At 26.5% G+C, this 17,520-nt stretch overlaps 1 protein-coding gene across 2 annotated transcripts; it reads right to left on the bottom strand.

Annotated features, from left to right (window-relative positions):
- Positions 1-3,745: 3,745 nt before the first annotated feature.
- On the bottom strand, positions 3,746-8,184 carry LOC101497653 (ethylene-responsive transcription factor RAP2-7-like). 2 transcript variants are annotated; one of them, XM_004487091.4, is made up of 10 exons: positions 7,129-8,184; positions 6,739-6,764; positions 6,598-6,628; positions 6,241-6,328; positions 6,001-6,146; positions 5,693-5,737; positions 5,471-5,574; positions 5,221-5,351; positions 4,831-4,947; positions 3,746-4,164 (listed from the first exon to the last, which is right to left on the bottom strand). In XM_004487091.4, exons 1-10 carry the CDS (start codon positions 7,608-7,610, stop codon positions 3,880-3,882), a joined length of 1,455 nt encoding a protein of 484 aa, XP_004487148.1. In that variant the 5' UTR covers positions 7,611-8,184; the 3' UTR covers positions 3,746-3,879. The 2 variants fall into 2 exon arrangements, with proteins under 2 accessions (XP_004487148.1, XP_004487149.1); XM_004487092.4 differs by lacking the exon at positions 5,693-5,737 and having other exon boundaries at positions 7,129-8,173.
- Between the last annotated feature and the right edge of the window lie 9,336 nt (positions 8,185-17,520).

The raw sequence follows: 17,520 nt of genomic DNA, 5'->3' as shown, positions 1-17,520 counted from the left end.
TTTAATTGTTATTTGTTTTGGTGAGGTGCCATTTGTGCGTGAAAAGAGTTTTAGAATATTCTGTTAGGTCACTTTGGAAATGTCTTAGCCATATAGCTATGCCAATTATCTTGAATGAAAGTAACTCACATTTCAATAAAGGCTTATCTTCTTCTATATGAAAACTATAATATTTCTATTTTTACTTTTATTATGCACCATAAATCAGTCATTCATTGAGTCTTGTGCTCTTTAGATTGAGTTTTAACATTGTAATCTTTATAATTCAAATTTTTTATCTCATCGTATGCACGATACATACAAAGGACAGGTTTATGGTCCTTCTGACCTATGCAATTTTTTAGCTTCTGCTAATTGCACAATTACGTATCATTAAAATATCATATATAAGTTTTGATCAAAGTTAGACTAAAATAGATAATGAGCTTTTATTAAGATAGAAATCATTTCAATAGTGGTTGAGTTCGGTCTCTAGTTGAATTGTTGACTAAGTTTTATGTATTTTTTGACTGAATTTTTAGGAGGACTAAAATTTAAGATAAATTAAGATTGTTACTCATTCCATAATGAAATATAAACAAAAGTATTATTAAAAAATTAATATATTTGAACTAATGTTTGATCAGATACATTAATGTTTATATATTTGTTTTATGATATTTTTTTACTTATATTTTATTTCAAAGTAGTATTTAACAAAACATACTACATTTGTAATTTTGGAATTAAATTATACTACTCCGCTTGTTATTATGATTATAATAAGCACAATTAGGAAAATTGTGCTTTTGATTTACAATTTCTTGTCAAATTAATTTTTTGAGTAAAGATTTAAACTGGTCTCCGATAATTTGGATATAGACTATTATAAGTCATTTAAAAAAATAATATTCAAATTGATTCCTAACAATTGTATAAAGAGGACATATTAGTCCATTCGTTAAATTTGACTTTTTGTTAAAGTGCCAAGTTATGGAGATGAAGTGTCGTTATCTATGCCACAATGTTAAAATTGATGATGTATAAATATTTAGTTTATGCAATACATGTAATATTCTACCTTAAGTAATTTACATGTCAATAATTTTTAACACTGCAGTATAGGTAATATAGTTTCTCTAACCTTAAATATAAGTAACTTTAAATCAATAAAAATAAAAATTTATATATTTAATTTAAATTTTAGATAAAATATATCAATTTTTTTGAATACAAAGTTGCTTATATTTAATGTCAGAAGGAGTATAGTTTTTGTAATCTCTAATTGCTTAAAAATAATGAAGTCATTATTTTACTATTTATGTATTAATGTATTTTCATATGAACCATGGTCCACCTTCTTGAGTTGAGTTGATACTTAAAATTATTTAAAATTATAATAATTATCTTTTAAGAATAGATATTAATGATTATTTTTATTTATATAAATAAGATAATAACTTAAATAATATTGAATGGATAAAATTAAATATGTTTATTGTGTTGATCAGTCATATAATCATTTGTCGTTAGAGTTTTTTATATTTTTTAAGTTCACCTCCATTTATAAATATTAATATATATGATCTTGTTCCAATTAATAGAAATTTTAATCCGTCTCTAATTGGATCGACATTGAACACTAAAAGTTTTTAATTTAAAATGATATTTATAAAAATCTAATAAGTAAAAAATATATTTTCGATATAAAATATATAATGCAATCTTAACATTGACAAATCATAAACAAACAAATCAACAAATGTGGGGCAACAATGTTATAATGATGATGGGCCTATCATCACCCGTAGCACCCACTCTAAAGAAAAAGATAAATATAAAAATAAATATCATGAGTGTGTTTTCTCATGAGCCACACGTTTATAATGCATTTTTATGAAGTGGGGGACGCACTACGTCACACTCTACAAACCAATTTGGGTTGGAAAATTTTCAGAAAGAAAATTACTGCTTAGATCTCGAATATAAATAATAATAATCTTTTTTTTTTCTCTTTGAGAGTCTTAAATATAAATAAATATTAACTTACTTTTATGTATCCAAAAAAATTAACAACTTATTATATATAACATTATTATTTTTTATTGATCCTTCAGTTAATTTTTATTTTATTTTTTAACTTTTTTTTATTTTATTGAAACTAGTTTAGAAAATACAATAACTATTTTAAAAAAATTAAATGAAACTCGCTACTCCCTTTTGGTTTCATATTTAAGTACACAAAAATCTATTCAAACTTTTTAGTAGTTCACCTTATTTAAAATAATAAAAAAATTAATTGTATTATTTAAATTGCTCTTCGTGAAAACTTATTCTATGAGAAAAAATTATTGAAAAAAACATCTAAAGCTCTATATAGGGTGATTTTTGATTTTTTGTTTTGAAACTTTTAAAAATTTGCATTAACTTTTACTTTGAATTTCAATTTTTAATTTTCAATTTCAATTTTTTATTGAGTTTTAGTTTTTATTTATTTAAATTAAATCACTCTATTTACCATATCTCACAAAGAATTCTTCAAATATAAATAAAGATTGATGCATAAGAATAATTAAAAATAAAAATAATATTACATTTTAATTATTTAAAATAATTCAAATATTATAAAATTATAATTTATCTAATTGTAATAATTTTAGTAATAGTGGTTGAAATTGGTAGTTATGGATGATGACTACTATAATAGTGATCAATTACTGAAGACAGTTGCAACGCTTTAAAAAGACAATTAATAGTTGGAGGTGGTGGTAGGAGCATGATAGAGGATTACTATAGTAGTGGACGTTATCGGTGGTGGTTGTGGAAGTCGGTTGCCAACAGTGGGTGGTTGGTGGTGTTGAGAGTGAAAGGTGGGTGGATGGTGATGATGAAGGTGGTGGTGGTCGAAAGAAGGTAGTCCTTAATGAAAGATGGTGGTTGAAGGTCAGTGGTTAATGGTGGTGGGAGTTAGGTGGTTGTTGGTAGTCATATATGGTGATAAGTGGTGGTGGCAGTGATCGCAAATGATGGTGATAATTGTTAAAGGTGAGTGGCTGGTGGTGTTTGTAGTGGTCAAAGGTGGTAGATGGTCAGTGACCGTAGTTAGAGATGGGTGGTTGGAGGTAGTGGTTGGTGGTGTTAGAGTGTTACTGATAAAAATATTTTAATTTTAAAACAAAAACAAAAATTACAAAACCTATTTTTTTGTTAGTTTAAATAAAACTATTTTAAAATTAACTAAAAAAAATATGAACTTCATTTTATCCGAATGTATTTTAATTTTGAAATTAATTTTTAAAATCTAAAATCGAAATCTTACAACTACTCCAAATGCCCTAAATTAATGAAAGGGTATTGAAATAAGTTTTTTAAATTAAAATTATTTATTCGTATTTGATGTCAACATGTTACGAAAATTTACAATAAAAAATATAAAAAAATTAATACATAAAAAAAATTAGAATTTATAAATTAAATACATTTTTAGTTTATATAAAATTTCAAATTTTATTTTTAGTTTTTATAAAAAAATCTTAACTTTTTAATTATTCTATTTTCATTTGTAGTCCCTATTTTAGGTCGACGTGTCTACATCCTTCAAGTATTTGGATGATTTTTTTTAATCATGTGTACAATATTAAAAGAAGAATTAAATATAAAATCTAATGAAATTTTTCCACCTCTTTATTTTTTTATTTTTTATAGTTTGTTCTTGATCTTTTCTTTTGTATTATCTTTGATAGTGCTTAATGGTTTAACCAAGAGGTGCGATTGAATGTCATTTCTCATTACAATACATTGATTCCTAACTGAATTATACAATAAGTTTTAACGCAAATGTTGTTGCGTCATTCCATTCATATATCAATCATATCATTATTGTTTGTTACCAAATATAGGCTAGGGAGCTTGTGAGGATTTGACCTGGTAATAGTATTGAGATGCATAGCTACCAGGTGCAATGGATGGAGCGAAACAGAGTGTGTGTGGAATTGAGTTCAATGGTTGTGTTTGAAATATGGAACTTGATGGAAAGGTAGCTGAAATGGAGAATCCTGATGATGCTGCAGAAGAGAATTGTTGTACCGGGGAAGCAGTACTACCCTGTCCCTGGCCATGTGCTTGCCACGCCCAGTTGGGGAGTCCTTTTGAAGGATCAATGCCGATTCTCTCTGCTCTTCTTCCCTGCCAAATATTTCAACAACTATATATCAAGTTCCATTAATGCAGATTATACATCACCAATAATTCATTTCTATTTGTATAGCATATACTAGTACAGATTTAAAATAATTCGGGGAAAATTGGTCCTAGTGATTTGATTGGGTTTTTCATTGAGATATCATTTTATTACTAGAATGGTTATAATGTTTCTATAAATTTTAAGCACTTACTACTCTATGATATCAAATATAAATAAAATTTTAGTCAAATAAAATTTGATATAATTAATTTAAAATTTGAACAGAATATATCAATTTTTTTAATTCAACCCACTCTAACAACTATTTTTTTTTTTTAATACATATTTGTGAATAAATTCATTTTCTAAAAGAAGAATGAGCGAGTGACATAAAACATCAAATATACTCTATATAGTAAGATAGACACAAATCCATTAACTTTGTCAATTAACATCAAATATACTCAACTTCTGTTATTTGTATCAAAAGCCAATTTTTTTCCTTGTTCTAATGCAGACACTAACATAAAATAATCTTAAATATTTATATGAATCACTAGGTGGAGAAACTAAAAAACAATACCCTCCGGTCAAAACTAAAGATTAGGCAATGAACAGATTATCAGAGAGTGTCAGAGACAAAGAGAGAATAGGCAATGAAGTTTCACCTCATTGGAAAAGAAACTGGAGTATGTGGCATGATTCCAGGTGGAAGGATGCTCTTCAGTTACAACCATCCTTTTCAAAGACTGGTCACCAATAACTGAATTAGCCTTAATCTCCATCTGCAAATAAAATGAACCCAACCTTACCATCAAATTTAATGAAGAATCTAATTTCAAATGTTTCACAAAGATTAGCTAATAGTACAAGTGAACTCAACAAGCCAAAATATCAATGAACCCATTAAAAATCATGTTTTATTAGTTTAGTGTCCTACGAAGAGTGTTGTGGAATTAGAGAGTGTAAAAGAGGCGATAATGTGTATATGAATCGTTTCTATCGATAATTTGTAAAAAGTATCATAGTAAATTATGATGTAGAGTTCAATTATATACCTTTGAACTCCTTCCAAGATGCATGTTGTGAGGAACAGCCTGAAACTGGTGATACGCTCTGTTTTCTTTGGGTTCATGTCTTGGAGTCGCTATGCCCAAATTAAGGTCAAGATTGTGGCTATCACTGCCACCTGTATTAATGAAGACAAAATTTTAAGTCCCTTTTCACATTCAACCTTTTTTCCGCAACTGTCAATAACTTGGAAAACAAATATGTCTGAAAAAGATATTGCTATGATGTATTAGCTACCTTCATTAATACTTTCTGTTTTCATTTCATTTTCATATGTACTTGGCTCAAAGTTAGTCACCGCATCTCTTCCATTGCACTTGATAGCTGCTTTGTCATAAGCCCTAATTTCCATAAAACCAAAAGGGAGATACATGTTGGTTTGAACCCTAATGAGCTTTGATAATTAAAGATAGTAAATTCAGTGCATGTATAAGAATGTAATTTTTGTATCATAAGGACCTTGCAGCTTCTACTTCGCTGTCGAATAGTCCAAGATATATATACCTGCAAGAAATCATTGCAATATCTATAATAACAAAAACACCTTTGCCAATCGTTTTCTTTGAAAGAGGCATCTTAGACATGTTTCTCCAAACATGGCAAAAAAGTCTAAAGAGTATAGACCCACCCACTTGAGAACTAAGCTGAAATCAATTCCCTTTCCTTTTGTAGACCAACAGGTACTTGAATTCTTACTCATATCTAATCCTATCCTATTATACAGCAAAACACTACTTGTCAGAATAAATAAAAGTGTAGGTCCTCACTTTTTGCCAAGGAGTTGTCCCATTCGAGCTTCCCAACGACCACATTTGTGAAGTGTCACTCCTCTGTATTTTGAACTCCCCCTTGAGAAACCGTTACTGTGGCGACGTAGTATGTGCACAAATTCCTCCTTTGAAAGATTCTTCATCTGTTTATCATTAGTAATAAAAACGGTGAAAAACCAATTACAAACTCCATTTAGATGCAACTATTAATAAAAAATGTCTTGCATTTTTACCAACCTGTTTCATATCCTCCTCATACTCAACGAGATTGAAATTGATATCAGCATCAAGTCCCCTGAACTTTATAGCAGCTCGATCATAGGCTCTGAATTTGAAAATTCCAAGTCAATAAACGAATACAGCAATCAAATCCTTATCTTAAAATTAAAATCAAATGAAAGTATTTTTTTTGGTCAACAATCAAATAAAAGTATATATTATTTATACATGTACATCCCAAATATTTGGGATTTCTACACATATTTAACATCTTATTTTTTATTTATCTTTCTTTTTTATCATATCACTCTCTTTAAAGAGGTGTATGAATGTACACCCATAATTTATGTTATTTAAACATGTGCAGAATTTTACCTAGCAGCAGCATGAGCTGTATCAAATCCACCTACAAAGTCCAAATACCAATTCCATTAAAATTTCCAAAAATAGCAAAGAAACATATAATAAATACTTCAACATAAATAACTTGAAATTAATCAAAATACAAATCCACACCTAAATAAACTTGCTTCCCGCAATCCCTACAACACACAATTACAAAAACAACCCAAAAAAAAACAAGTTAGATATTATTCAACCAAATTCAAAATTCACATAAATTTATAATTACTTTCAATTTCCATAATCAATCGAGCAATAATTAATTTTTTTTCTTCAATCCTCCAATTTAATAAAAAAAATGGACTCAAATAATAGAAAGTAAAATAAAATTTCACTAATAATTGTTATAGTCAAACTTCTAACTCATATTCTCTTAATCGTCCTTCGTTGAAACTACTTAACGATTGCTGATTTCAATAGCTAAATAATATAACAACATAGGAAAATAGTGAAAAATATACCGGAAAGGCTTAATTAGTAAACTGAACACTGAAGTGCACGAACCAGATATGCGATTCCCATCTTCCAGTTCTCCTGTAGAACGTAACTCCTCTGTACTGAGAGCTTCGAGACCTCGGTCCTCTCCTACTTTTCTTCACCTGAGGTCGTTGTTGAACCTGAACAATTCCATTTTCACCTCCATGATGATCCAGCGTAAGATCCATCTCACTCTTCCTCGTCGGAAACATCATCGCCAAAGACTGCCCCTGCAAATTTCGCACACTCACCGGAAACAGCTCCTTCGTTGCAACAACGTCATTTCCATCTTCCACCTTAAGGATACCGAAATTGAAGGTGTAGGCCTCGCCGGCGCGTGTAGAGCCCGACTCTTCGTCGCCGGTGCCGGTGCCGGCGCCGCTACTCGAGGCATCCGCATTCACGATGGAGGAATTGGAAGTTCCAGAAGAAGCTTCTGGAATCTTTTCAAAAAGCACGGGCGAGTCATCATTCTGAGTCGAATCCGCATTCAGATTAAGATCTAACATATTGCTTAATCTTCAAGAATCGAGATATTATCACAATATCACTCTACTCTTCTTTTGATCCTATTCGTTTTTGTTGTTGCGAATTCGAGCTACGATATATACAGCGAACTATAACAACTTCAACATCCCCGGAGATTCTCTTCAAGTAATCTCTCCAGCGTTAAAAATTGATTAAAGTACTCATAAAATGCAAGCAAAACGGTGAAGATGCAATTTCTAAAGAGAGAAAGGTAAATAGCTACTTCAAAACACAGAATTCGAAGGTCCTCAAGTCGCTGTAAATACGCCGGTGAAGTTCTCCGGCGACCGGAAAAGCTTGAGAGGGTAATAGAAAAAGAAAACTCACCGAACGAAGTGTGTGCTAAGAGCTATGTGTTATCGTTAGTTGCATTTCTCATTTCAACGGTGATGATTTTAAGAACTGGAGACAGTGAAAATATCGGGTACTATCGGAGCCATGGAACCTGAGAGAGATAGAGATATGAATTATGAAAGGATGCTAACGGAATAGAATGAAAGAGAAGATGGAATTTATAAACATTTTCTCTCTCATGGTTGGAACCGGTTGGTTCGGTCACCGGTCACTAATTTGCTGAAGGAAACAAAACAACCGTTCCCAAGTACCGGCAGAGTTTCTTGTTATGGTGAGGCAATAAAGGCTTTTTTTTTTATATATATAATTATAACAACAAAAACAATAAGGGCTTTTTGTTATGCAGTGGAGGAGAAGACATGATATGATGATGATATAGTAGGATTCATGAAATTTTATATTATATGAGTTGATATTATATTAAATTAGATAAGTCAAAAATAATGTTTTTATTATTAAAAATAAAAACAATGTTAAAAAATATTATTTTTTATCTTAAAATAATTGACCTTTTATTAAAAAAAAGTGTCTCTGAAATATTTTTGTTCTCTAATTTTGAAAATCATTTTACAAATCAGTTTTTTGAAAGAGAATAACGAAAAACCTTGGCTATTTAATTTTTGAAAATTATTTTACAGATAATGAAAAGAGAAAAATTATTTGGCTATCTAATTTTTTATAACTATTTTTAAGAATAGAACTAAAAAAAACACAACTTGGCAAACATTTTTTAAAATTCTACAGTCTTTTATTATATTTAACAATAAAAAGAAAAAATTATGATATATTTTTGTAAATATAAAAATTTAACCAATATACATTAAAAAAATAAAGACCAACAAAAAGTACGAATAAAATATTTTCATATAATTAATAATTAAAACTTCAAATATTTATAATTAAATATACAATTGATTCATTGAGTAAATAAAACTTTTAAACAGTACTGATGCGCTCCAGCATAAGATAGGTATGTTCTGCCACGTCCCGAACATAATGATATTGTTCGAAAAAATTATTTTTATTGATTCTTTAATATTGTTCTTTAATATTATTGGAGATGACTATAATAATTACCAGTAAATTAGTTGTTATATTTTAATTTTATATGAAATCAAAAAAACTAAATATATTTAACTATTAATTTTTTAGGCTAAAATGCATGATTTTGATCTTTTAATTTAAAAATTACAATTTTAATACTTAACTTTAACTTAATTTATAAATGATTAATCTTTTGATTTTAACCCGCTTAATACCGACATGGCTTTTTGTTAAAAAAAATTACCAACTCAAAACTTTTATAAAATAAAATTCTCCACTCATTTCATTTTCTTAGTTTTTATATAAATTACCTACTCGTTTTTCTTTTCAATTATTATAAGCTCTTTTTTTTTTTTTCATTACAAAATTATTAGATATAGTTAATAATTAAAATAACCACAAGATAAATTAAGGGAGTTAAAAATGGTTTTTTACCTTTTAAAAATTATTGTGATTTGTTGTACACTTATATTTTTTTCTCAAAGGTGTACAAAGAATCATAATAATTTTTTAACAAATAAAAAATGTATTTTGTACCATCTTTTTTATTTTATATTTATTTTAATTAATAATTGGATATAGCAATTTTTTTAAAAATAAATAAAAAATGAGCAAGAAATTTTTTTATATAAAATGAGCTGACAGTTAAAAAAATATAAGTTCACGAAATCATAAAAAAAATAAAAATAAAAATAAAAAAAGAAGATTTGTCTCCATTAACTATTAACTGAATAAAAATCAAAAGGACCATTCATAGCAAAACAACTAAAATTAAGAGCAAAAATTATAATTTTCAAACTATCTAATTCAAATCGTATTTTTTAAAATTTAAAAGTCAAAAGTGCTTGTTAGCATTTTATTTAATAAGTGTGACATATATAATTTTGCTTATAGTTGAGGTAATTACATGTCGGAATAAGCATATATATATATTTTTGTTTAAATTTAGGATGAGATGATGTTTTAATAATTTCAAAATTATAAAATAATTTAGTAAAATGTTAGTTAATATTTTGAGAATTTCCAAAAACATATATTTTAACTATAAAAGAGCAAGTGGAAACAAATCTCATTATCCTACTTGAGAGATACACTAAATAAAGCACCCACATGAGTGCAATTGCGCAAGTGGTAACTGGTAAGTTTTCTGCCTGCGTATAATTACAAATAACTTGGTTGAAAAAAATATAAACAACCATCTTAACAATTACATAGAATGTCATTAATGAAACGAATTTTTTTTTTTTTTTTTGCCTCTTTTTCAATTTGTTTTATTTAGAGTACAAAAAGTGAATACTGAACACGCAAAAACATACCATTAACTTGATTTTTTTCCTTTTAAAAAGAGTAAGATGAAAAATAGTTTTTAAAAATAATTTGGCAAAATCATGTATTTAAACAAGTTTTTAATTTTTAATTTTTAAAAATTAAAAAATTATTTTTGGAAACGAAATCAAATAAGTCCTTGATCATTTCAAATTTCAAATGTACCATTTAATACTACTTGCATAATTTTCAATGCAATATTTTATATTATGTATTTATAATATTGATAATGTATCAATAATTAACAGAAATAATTTTGTAAAAGTATATATATTCCTATTTTATCTATACATTTTTCTTAATACATATAAAATGATCAAATGAATGAACTATTTTGCAACTAGAGGAGTATGTTTTATCTTTTATGAAGAAATATGTAAATGCTTATCTAAATTTATGACACTGTTGAGTCAAAAAATAAATATGACACTGTTTCTTTGAAAATATACAATATTAAATTAAAAAACTATAAAATAGACAACAACAACAAAAAGTAAAAAACTATGAATAATATGCACATTTACTAAAGATAAAATATTTTTCGTAGCCTCTATTTGACAATGACAAACTATTAAATTTAGATGATTATATATTTGTCATCAATTTTTCTCAATAGCATCTTTTTTAGATGTTATTGTAAGCAGTTTTGAGATTTTTTTAACCCTCTTGTATTTAAGAGAATAGAATTATAATAATTTAGAGTTTAGTTATGTTTGAATTTATAGCATATAGCGCATGATATTTTTAATTAAAAAAAAATATTATTTCAAATCAAAAGTGACACTAAACCATATATTCTTATAGATTGATGATTTGGTATCACTGTTAGTTGATTTAATTGAAGGAAAAAAAAATCAGAAACAACAACAACTTTTTTTAAGGACTAAAATTATTGCAAGCAACTAAACCATTATTTTTTATTTTGTAATAATTAAAATTAAATTTTTTATATCTTATTGTGGGACTAATTGTATATTTAAATCTTAAGTAATTAATTATCATTAAAAAAGTAACGGTATGAGACATTGGAGACTAAAACAAAAACATATATATTTTGTATAGACTTAAAAAAATATTATTTTACATAAATTAAAATTAAATTTTCTACACTTTGCAGGAAATAAGAGTATATTTAAACCATAAAAAAAGTAATAATAAATAAATAAATTGTTCGCCAACAAAACACAAAAATTAAACTTCAATCGTCATCTACAGTACTCCCTCAATTTCACAATAAATATCATTTTAGCAAAAATATTATTTCAAAATAAATATCATTCACAAATTTTTAATAGCATTTTAATTATTATTTTTTATTTTATCCTTCAATAACTATTAAATACACAACTTTTAAATTATTATTATATTTTATATTGATAATAGGAAAAAACCTCCTACTAATTAAAATGAGTTGTATCATTCTAGTAAAAAGTATTTTTTTTCTAATTTTGAGTCCTTTAGAGGAAAAATAATGTCTCTAAATACAAACATAACTTTTATTAATACTGTTAATTTGTATTAATGATAAAAAGTTAGAGATACACAGAAATACAAAATAGACATATAACATATTTTTCGTCGCTCTTCCAACCATCCAATACCCGATTTGATTATCTAATTTAGTACTAATTTGTTAGTCGTAAGGCAATTCAGTTTTCTATTATTTAGCTAAATATGTCTTTTTTATAATTTAAATTTTATATATTTTGATTTTAGATTTGTTGTTAAAATTTTTTTTAATGAAATTATCATCGACGTCGGAAAAAAAAATTACAACTCATTTATAATTTTAACGATGACCAGTGATATTTTTCATAAATATAAATTATTAATACTCTTCATCTTTTTAATTGAGACGACGATTTTGGTTCTACAAATTAAATTTTGATTGACATATTTGTTTGCTTTTATCGTTTATATTATAATAATTTCTTATTGATTTATAAAATATTTATGTATATCATCGTGTTTATGACTTTCTTAATATTAGTGTTGATTTAAAAATGTGGATGTGAAATATTGCAACTCATAGTTAATTTTATTGTATTATTTTTATTTTAGTATTTAAATAAAACCTTTTTTGATAAACTAAAGTGAAAAATAATTATCTCCATCCAAATAATGTATAAATGTGTTTATTTTTTCTCTTGATTTTCTTTCATATATTTTTGTTGTAACTTTCTTTCAACTCATACATTTAAATAATTAGTATACATATTTTTCTTTCTATAATATTAAATTAAATGAATCATATCAATCTTAATTTTTTTTTTTTTGAGTTTAATGATAATGTATTGTGAATTTATAATAATAACCAATTTCAAACAGTACTAATGAAGGTAATGATTAAAAACAGGTTGGATTTAATAGTTCACTTCATTTAATCCATTATTTTAAATAGCATGGTTTGAGATTTTAGACTCTATTACTCAAGAGTTGCTATGATCCACTTAACCCATTGAATGGGTGAGTTGAGCATCCGGTCAATTTAAAAGTTGTCTTTTTTTAGTTTTATTTTTTGCAACTCATTTTCTTGTAACAACCGCCTTATTTATTTGGCCAATTTAGAATATATTTTTGTTTCCCTTGTTGGGCTACCCTATACACACTTATGTGTAAACCTAAGATATTTTTTTAGTTCAAAGAGTCTATCTATTTTTTCTTATAGTGCCTGATTTGATATAATGTTTCTACATACTAAGTATCTCTATAATTGTATATTATCTGAACTGTGTTTATGAAACAAAAATATTTAATTATTAATAAAAATCATGTTTTATGATTTGTAAGGTATAGTTCAACCAATGTTATAGAAATCGAATTGAATTGGTCGGTTCAACCGGTTTCAATCCGGTCTGATAAAGTCATATAACCGCTGTAACATTGAACTGGAAAAGAACCGGGATAATCGACCAAAAACCGATAGAACCGGTTCCGTCACATAACACGTTTTTATACTCTGATTTTCGTATAAAACGAAGTACTGAAAGATTAAAACCTTATGAAAATAAAGAGGCATAAAGAATAACAATGAAAAAAAGACACAGAAGAAGATGGTAACATTGTAGTGGTAGGTGGCGTCTTTTGCTGAGAAAACAAAACAAGTTATTTATGTGCTAGGTTTACTGTAACTTAAAAATGAATACTATTTAATATATTATTTTTTTTAAAATTCAAATAATATTATTTAATTGTAACAGATTTGATGCAGTTGAACCTCACTTGAACCACTAACCTTAAACTGATATTTTTACCGGTTCAATAGTTAATTATATTCTCTAAACATTGAATTTAATTAAAAATGTTAAGTAGAATATTATATATCGAAATTGAATTTCAAATATTATAATCGTATATGAATTTTTTTACAATTGTATAAATAAAAAATATATCGGTTTCATGACCAATAATATAGTTAGTTTGGTATCGACATTGAACCATTTTACAAATTTATCAAATAGCATTAATCAGATATTTTTAAAGAAAAAAATCGAGGTCAGGCATGACCTATCGTATGATACGATAAAATAAAGTAATATAAGGTGTCTTATCTAATCATTAAAACAAAATAATGTTGAAAGGTGTATGTAGGTCCATTGTCCCCACTCCCCACTATTGTTTCATGAACTTTCCTCTCGAACAACGACGTAACGTAATATATATAGCCAAACATACAAAGGGGATACCTAACAACAGCTACTTGGCACTTGCCCTTTGGGTGTGGTCATAGAAATAATGGCAAGAATAAGACAGGTGGACCCGCGGAAGAATACAATAATCTTGTGTCATAATGAATGATTTATTCCATGATTTTATACAAATTTAAAATATATATATATAAGATAATATTTTTATTAAATATTCATATATTTTTATTATTGTTATTATAAGTATAGAGAGTAGAAAAGATTAACCTCATGTAGTAATATAAGAGTCTAATAGGTATACATAAAATGTAATTTTATATTATTATTCAATTACAATCTTTCATTTTATTTTACAATTATATTTTGTAATTTTTTTTAGAAATAACTATCACATGCTTTAATTTTATTCGATGTATAAAATTGATTTAATTTAAAAATGTAATTAATGTTTACATTAAAATTTAAGAAGATAACTTATTTTGAAATCATATTATTTTAAGTCTTATTAACAACTGTAATAGTGTTTTAAGAATACTTATTAAAAATAAATAAATAAAACTTCATAGTAAAAAATATTAATTTCCACAAGTTTAAAGAATCAATTTCCCAACTTTTAAATTTTTATTTTTACATTAGTCATTAACAAGTATCATAAAAAATATTTTTAAAATATTTACTTTTTTATAAATTAATCTCTTTATAATACAAAAAGAGTATCCTAATCTCTCTATATAAATACTAAATAAATTCAAACGTCTTTTCTACCTTAAATTAAAATATTATTTTCTCATCTTAAATTTTATTTATAAAAAATAGAAAAGTAATGGTAACCTTTTTTAATGGCAGAATTAGTACTTCTTCTTAGGGTAATCCTCCAACCTTAAAATCCTTTTGGAAAACATTACTTTCTAATTCGGGTAACTTGACTAGTATTATATTTAGACCAACAACTACCTATCTGATTTGACATTTAAACCGGGTATAGCCGGTTTAGGGAATAACAAAATTTGTGCCTTTTTTCGTTTGTTATTTGCAACCAATTGTCAAGAGACACGTTTTCTAGTTTCCTACGCACATTCTTCACCCACTATCACTTCCACTCAACTTTCTAGTTTTAGGTCAAAATTGGTTATCCAATATGGGTTTCCCATAACTAGAATGAATAATTATATAGTTGGATGTTTCTGTTATTCCACAAAAAGTTGTCAACGGTAGAGAAGCAAATTATGTGAATGATAAAATGCTTTTTGCTTTTCCCTTACACACACGAAACAAACATGAAATAACATTACATGCTACACTTATATGTAAGGGTGTTTAAAAAAATCAAAAATTGAACTAAATTATTGAATTGAACCAAACTGTTTTTGAACTAATTTTTTAAAATAAGAACTGAACTGAATAGGTTTTCAGTTTAAAAAACTAAACCGAACCGATTTTTAATTTGAAAAAACCTTGAACCGAACTAGTTTTTATTTCAAAAAACTTGAATCGAATTTGTTTTTTATAAGTAATTAGGGGTAATTATGTAAAATTTGGCTTATATGAACAAAAAAACAAAGTTAAACCAGTTTGGTTCAATTTAAAATAAAAAACCGGTTCACCATTTTGTAAAACCAGTTCGGTTCGTTTTTTGAACTAAAAACTGGTTCGGTTCATTTTTTCGAACTGAAAATCAGTTCGGTTCAATTTTCAAGCGGTTCTAGTTCAGAACTGAACTTTACCCACCCCTACTTATATGTGAGTGACCCAAGAATTCTTATCAAGCAAAAAAAAAATAAATCTTTTAATATTTAGAAATTTAAATATTTTTATTTAACCAAAAATAATTTTTATTTATATAACTTATCAAAATGTGTTTAAGGTATTAATTTGTTAATATGTGTAAAAAAAGGCATTATTTGTTAATACCATCTTATTATAATTTCTTATATATGACCAGCCCAACAGAGTTAGAAACAAATAAATTTGTTCAATTTTGATTAGTTCGTTTGAGTTTATGAATACAAGCTTGTTAGTGTTAGAGCAATTAGTTAATCATGTCATGAAGATAATGCCACTCTTTCTCCAAAAAATCTAGTTTCTTTCTTATTCATCCATTAGAGATAGAGGTTTAAACATATTTTTGGATTCAAAATTATTCTCTAATTCGTTTTTTCTTTTTCTTTTTGTAAATAAAGTGATTTTCATATAATTTAGTTTTTTTTTTTTAAATTTATCTATGACTTCTTCGTTTTGATGTAATATTTTGTGCGTGTTTTCTCGTGTTGTTAGTATTTGTTTGATTCACATAATCATATTTGAGATAACTTTGATCAATTACAAATTTTAATCAACAACTTTGACGTCATCAACATTTACATATATAAAAACATGAATGTTTCAGACACTTGAATATTGTCATATTTGTAGATTGAATTCGATTATTTCTATATTGTTGTTTTGTATTATTAATTTGGATTTTGTCAATTTGTTCGCAAATAAATTCATTAGAGACACCTATACAAATATAAAAATACTACGGAGAAAGCCAAAATAATTAATAATAAATTACTTTATTAAAAAATATTGAAATAACTATACAAAAATATAAACTCCGTCACCAAATTTGGTGTTCTTAACACTTAATTAACAACAAAGTTATAAACAATTTCCAAATTGTAAATGGATTCCCTTGTACATCTCTAAATCACTATTTCAATTTTTTTTAATTGGTATGAATTATCTGGTTTCAACTTCTTTAATTGGTATAAATTATCTGATTTTATGTGTAGTATATAATTATAATAATGCTAATGAAGTTGGATTTAAAAATAAAATAAAAAAAGTGGATGGTTAGTAGAGATAGATCCAAGGGTATTAAGAGTGGGTTATGGACTTATGACGGGTCCGCCGCCTCTCCCAAAGTTTTAATAGCCTCATCAATTATTATTATCGATGTAATATTTGACATTTTATATTTGAAATATGGTTGATATTTGATATAAAAATATATAATTGTATTAAATTATATTTATTTTTATAAATTATTATTATTATTATATCTATTTTGGTGTCGTAATATTATTAACCGATTTGATTGATTTCATTTGATTGATTTTTGAATTTGTTACGCTACGATAGTAAGTAATTAAATTATAGACTTGTTCTATATATAACAAGTCTATAATTATACACATATATAACAAGTCTATATATAAATAAAGCAATTCTAGACTTGTTTGGTGCAAAAGAGTGGAGACTCGTTAATCGTGATATATACAACTAATAAATGAATAACATTATAAAAATAAGTACACTTGCCCAATTGCTCAAGTTGTCTTGGGAAAGACCATAATGTAAAAAAATAGTAACACATGTTGCTATTGTTTTTGGAAATGGTGGTCCCTCTATTTTGTAGACAGGAAACCTCGGTGTCTCCCTTCATTTCGTATATGTTATGCCAATGCCAATGCCAGTGACAGTAAAAAGATGGATCACGCGCCATTGTCTGTCTACAATGCCAGCACATGTTTTACAT

This window comes from Cicer arietinum, chromosome 1 (genome assembly GCF_000331145.2).
Source record: "Cicer arietinum cultivar CDC Frontier isolate Library 1 chromosome 1, Cicar.CDCFrontier_v2.0, whole genome shotgun sequence".
NCBI lineage: Eukaryota > Viridiplantae > Streptophyta > Magnoliopsida > Fabales > Fabaceae > Cicer > Cicer arietinum.
The sequence above is the reverse complement of the archived record's forward strand: the minus strand, read 5'-3'. Positions and strand labels throughout refer to the sequence as shown.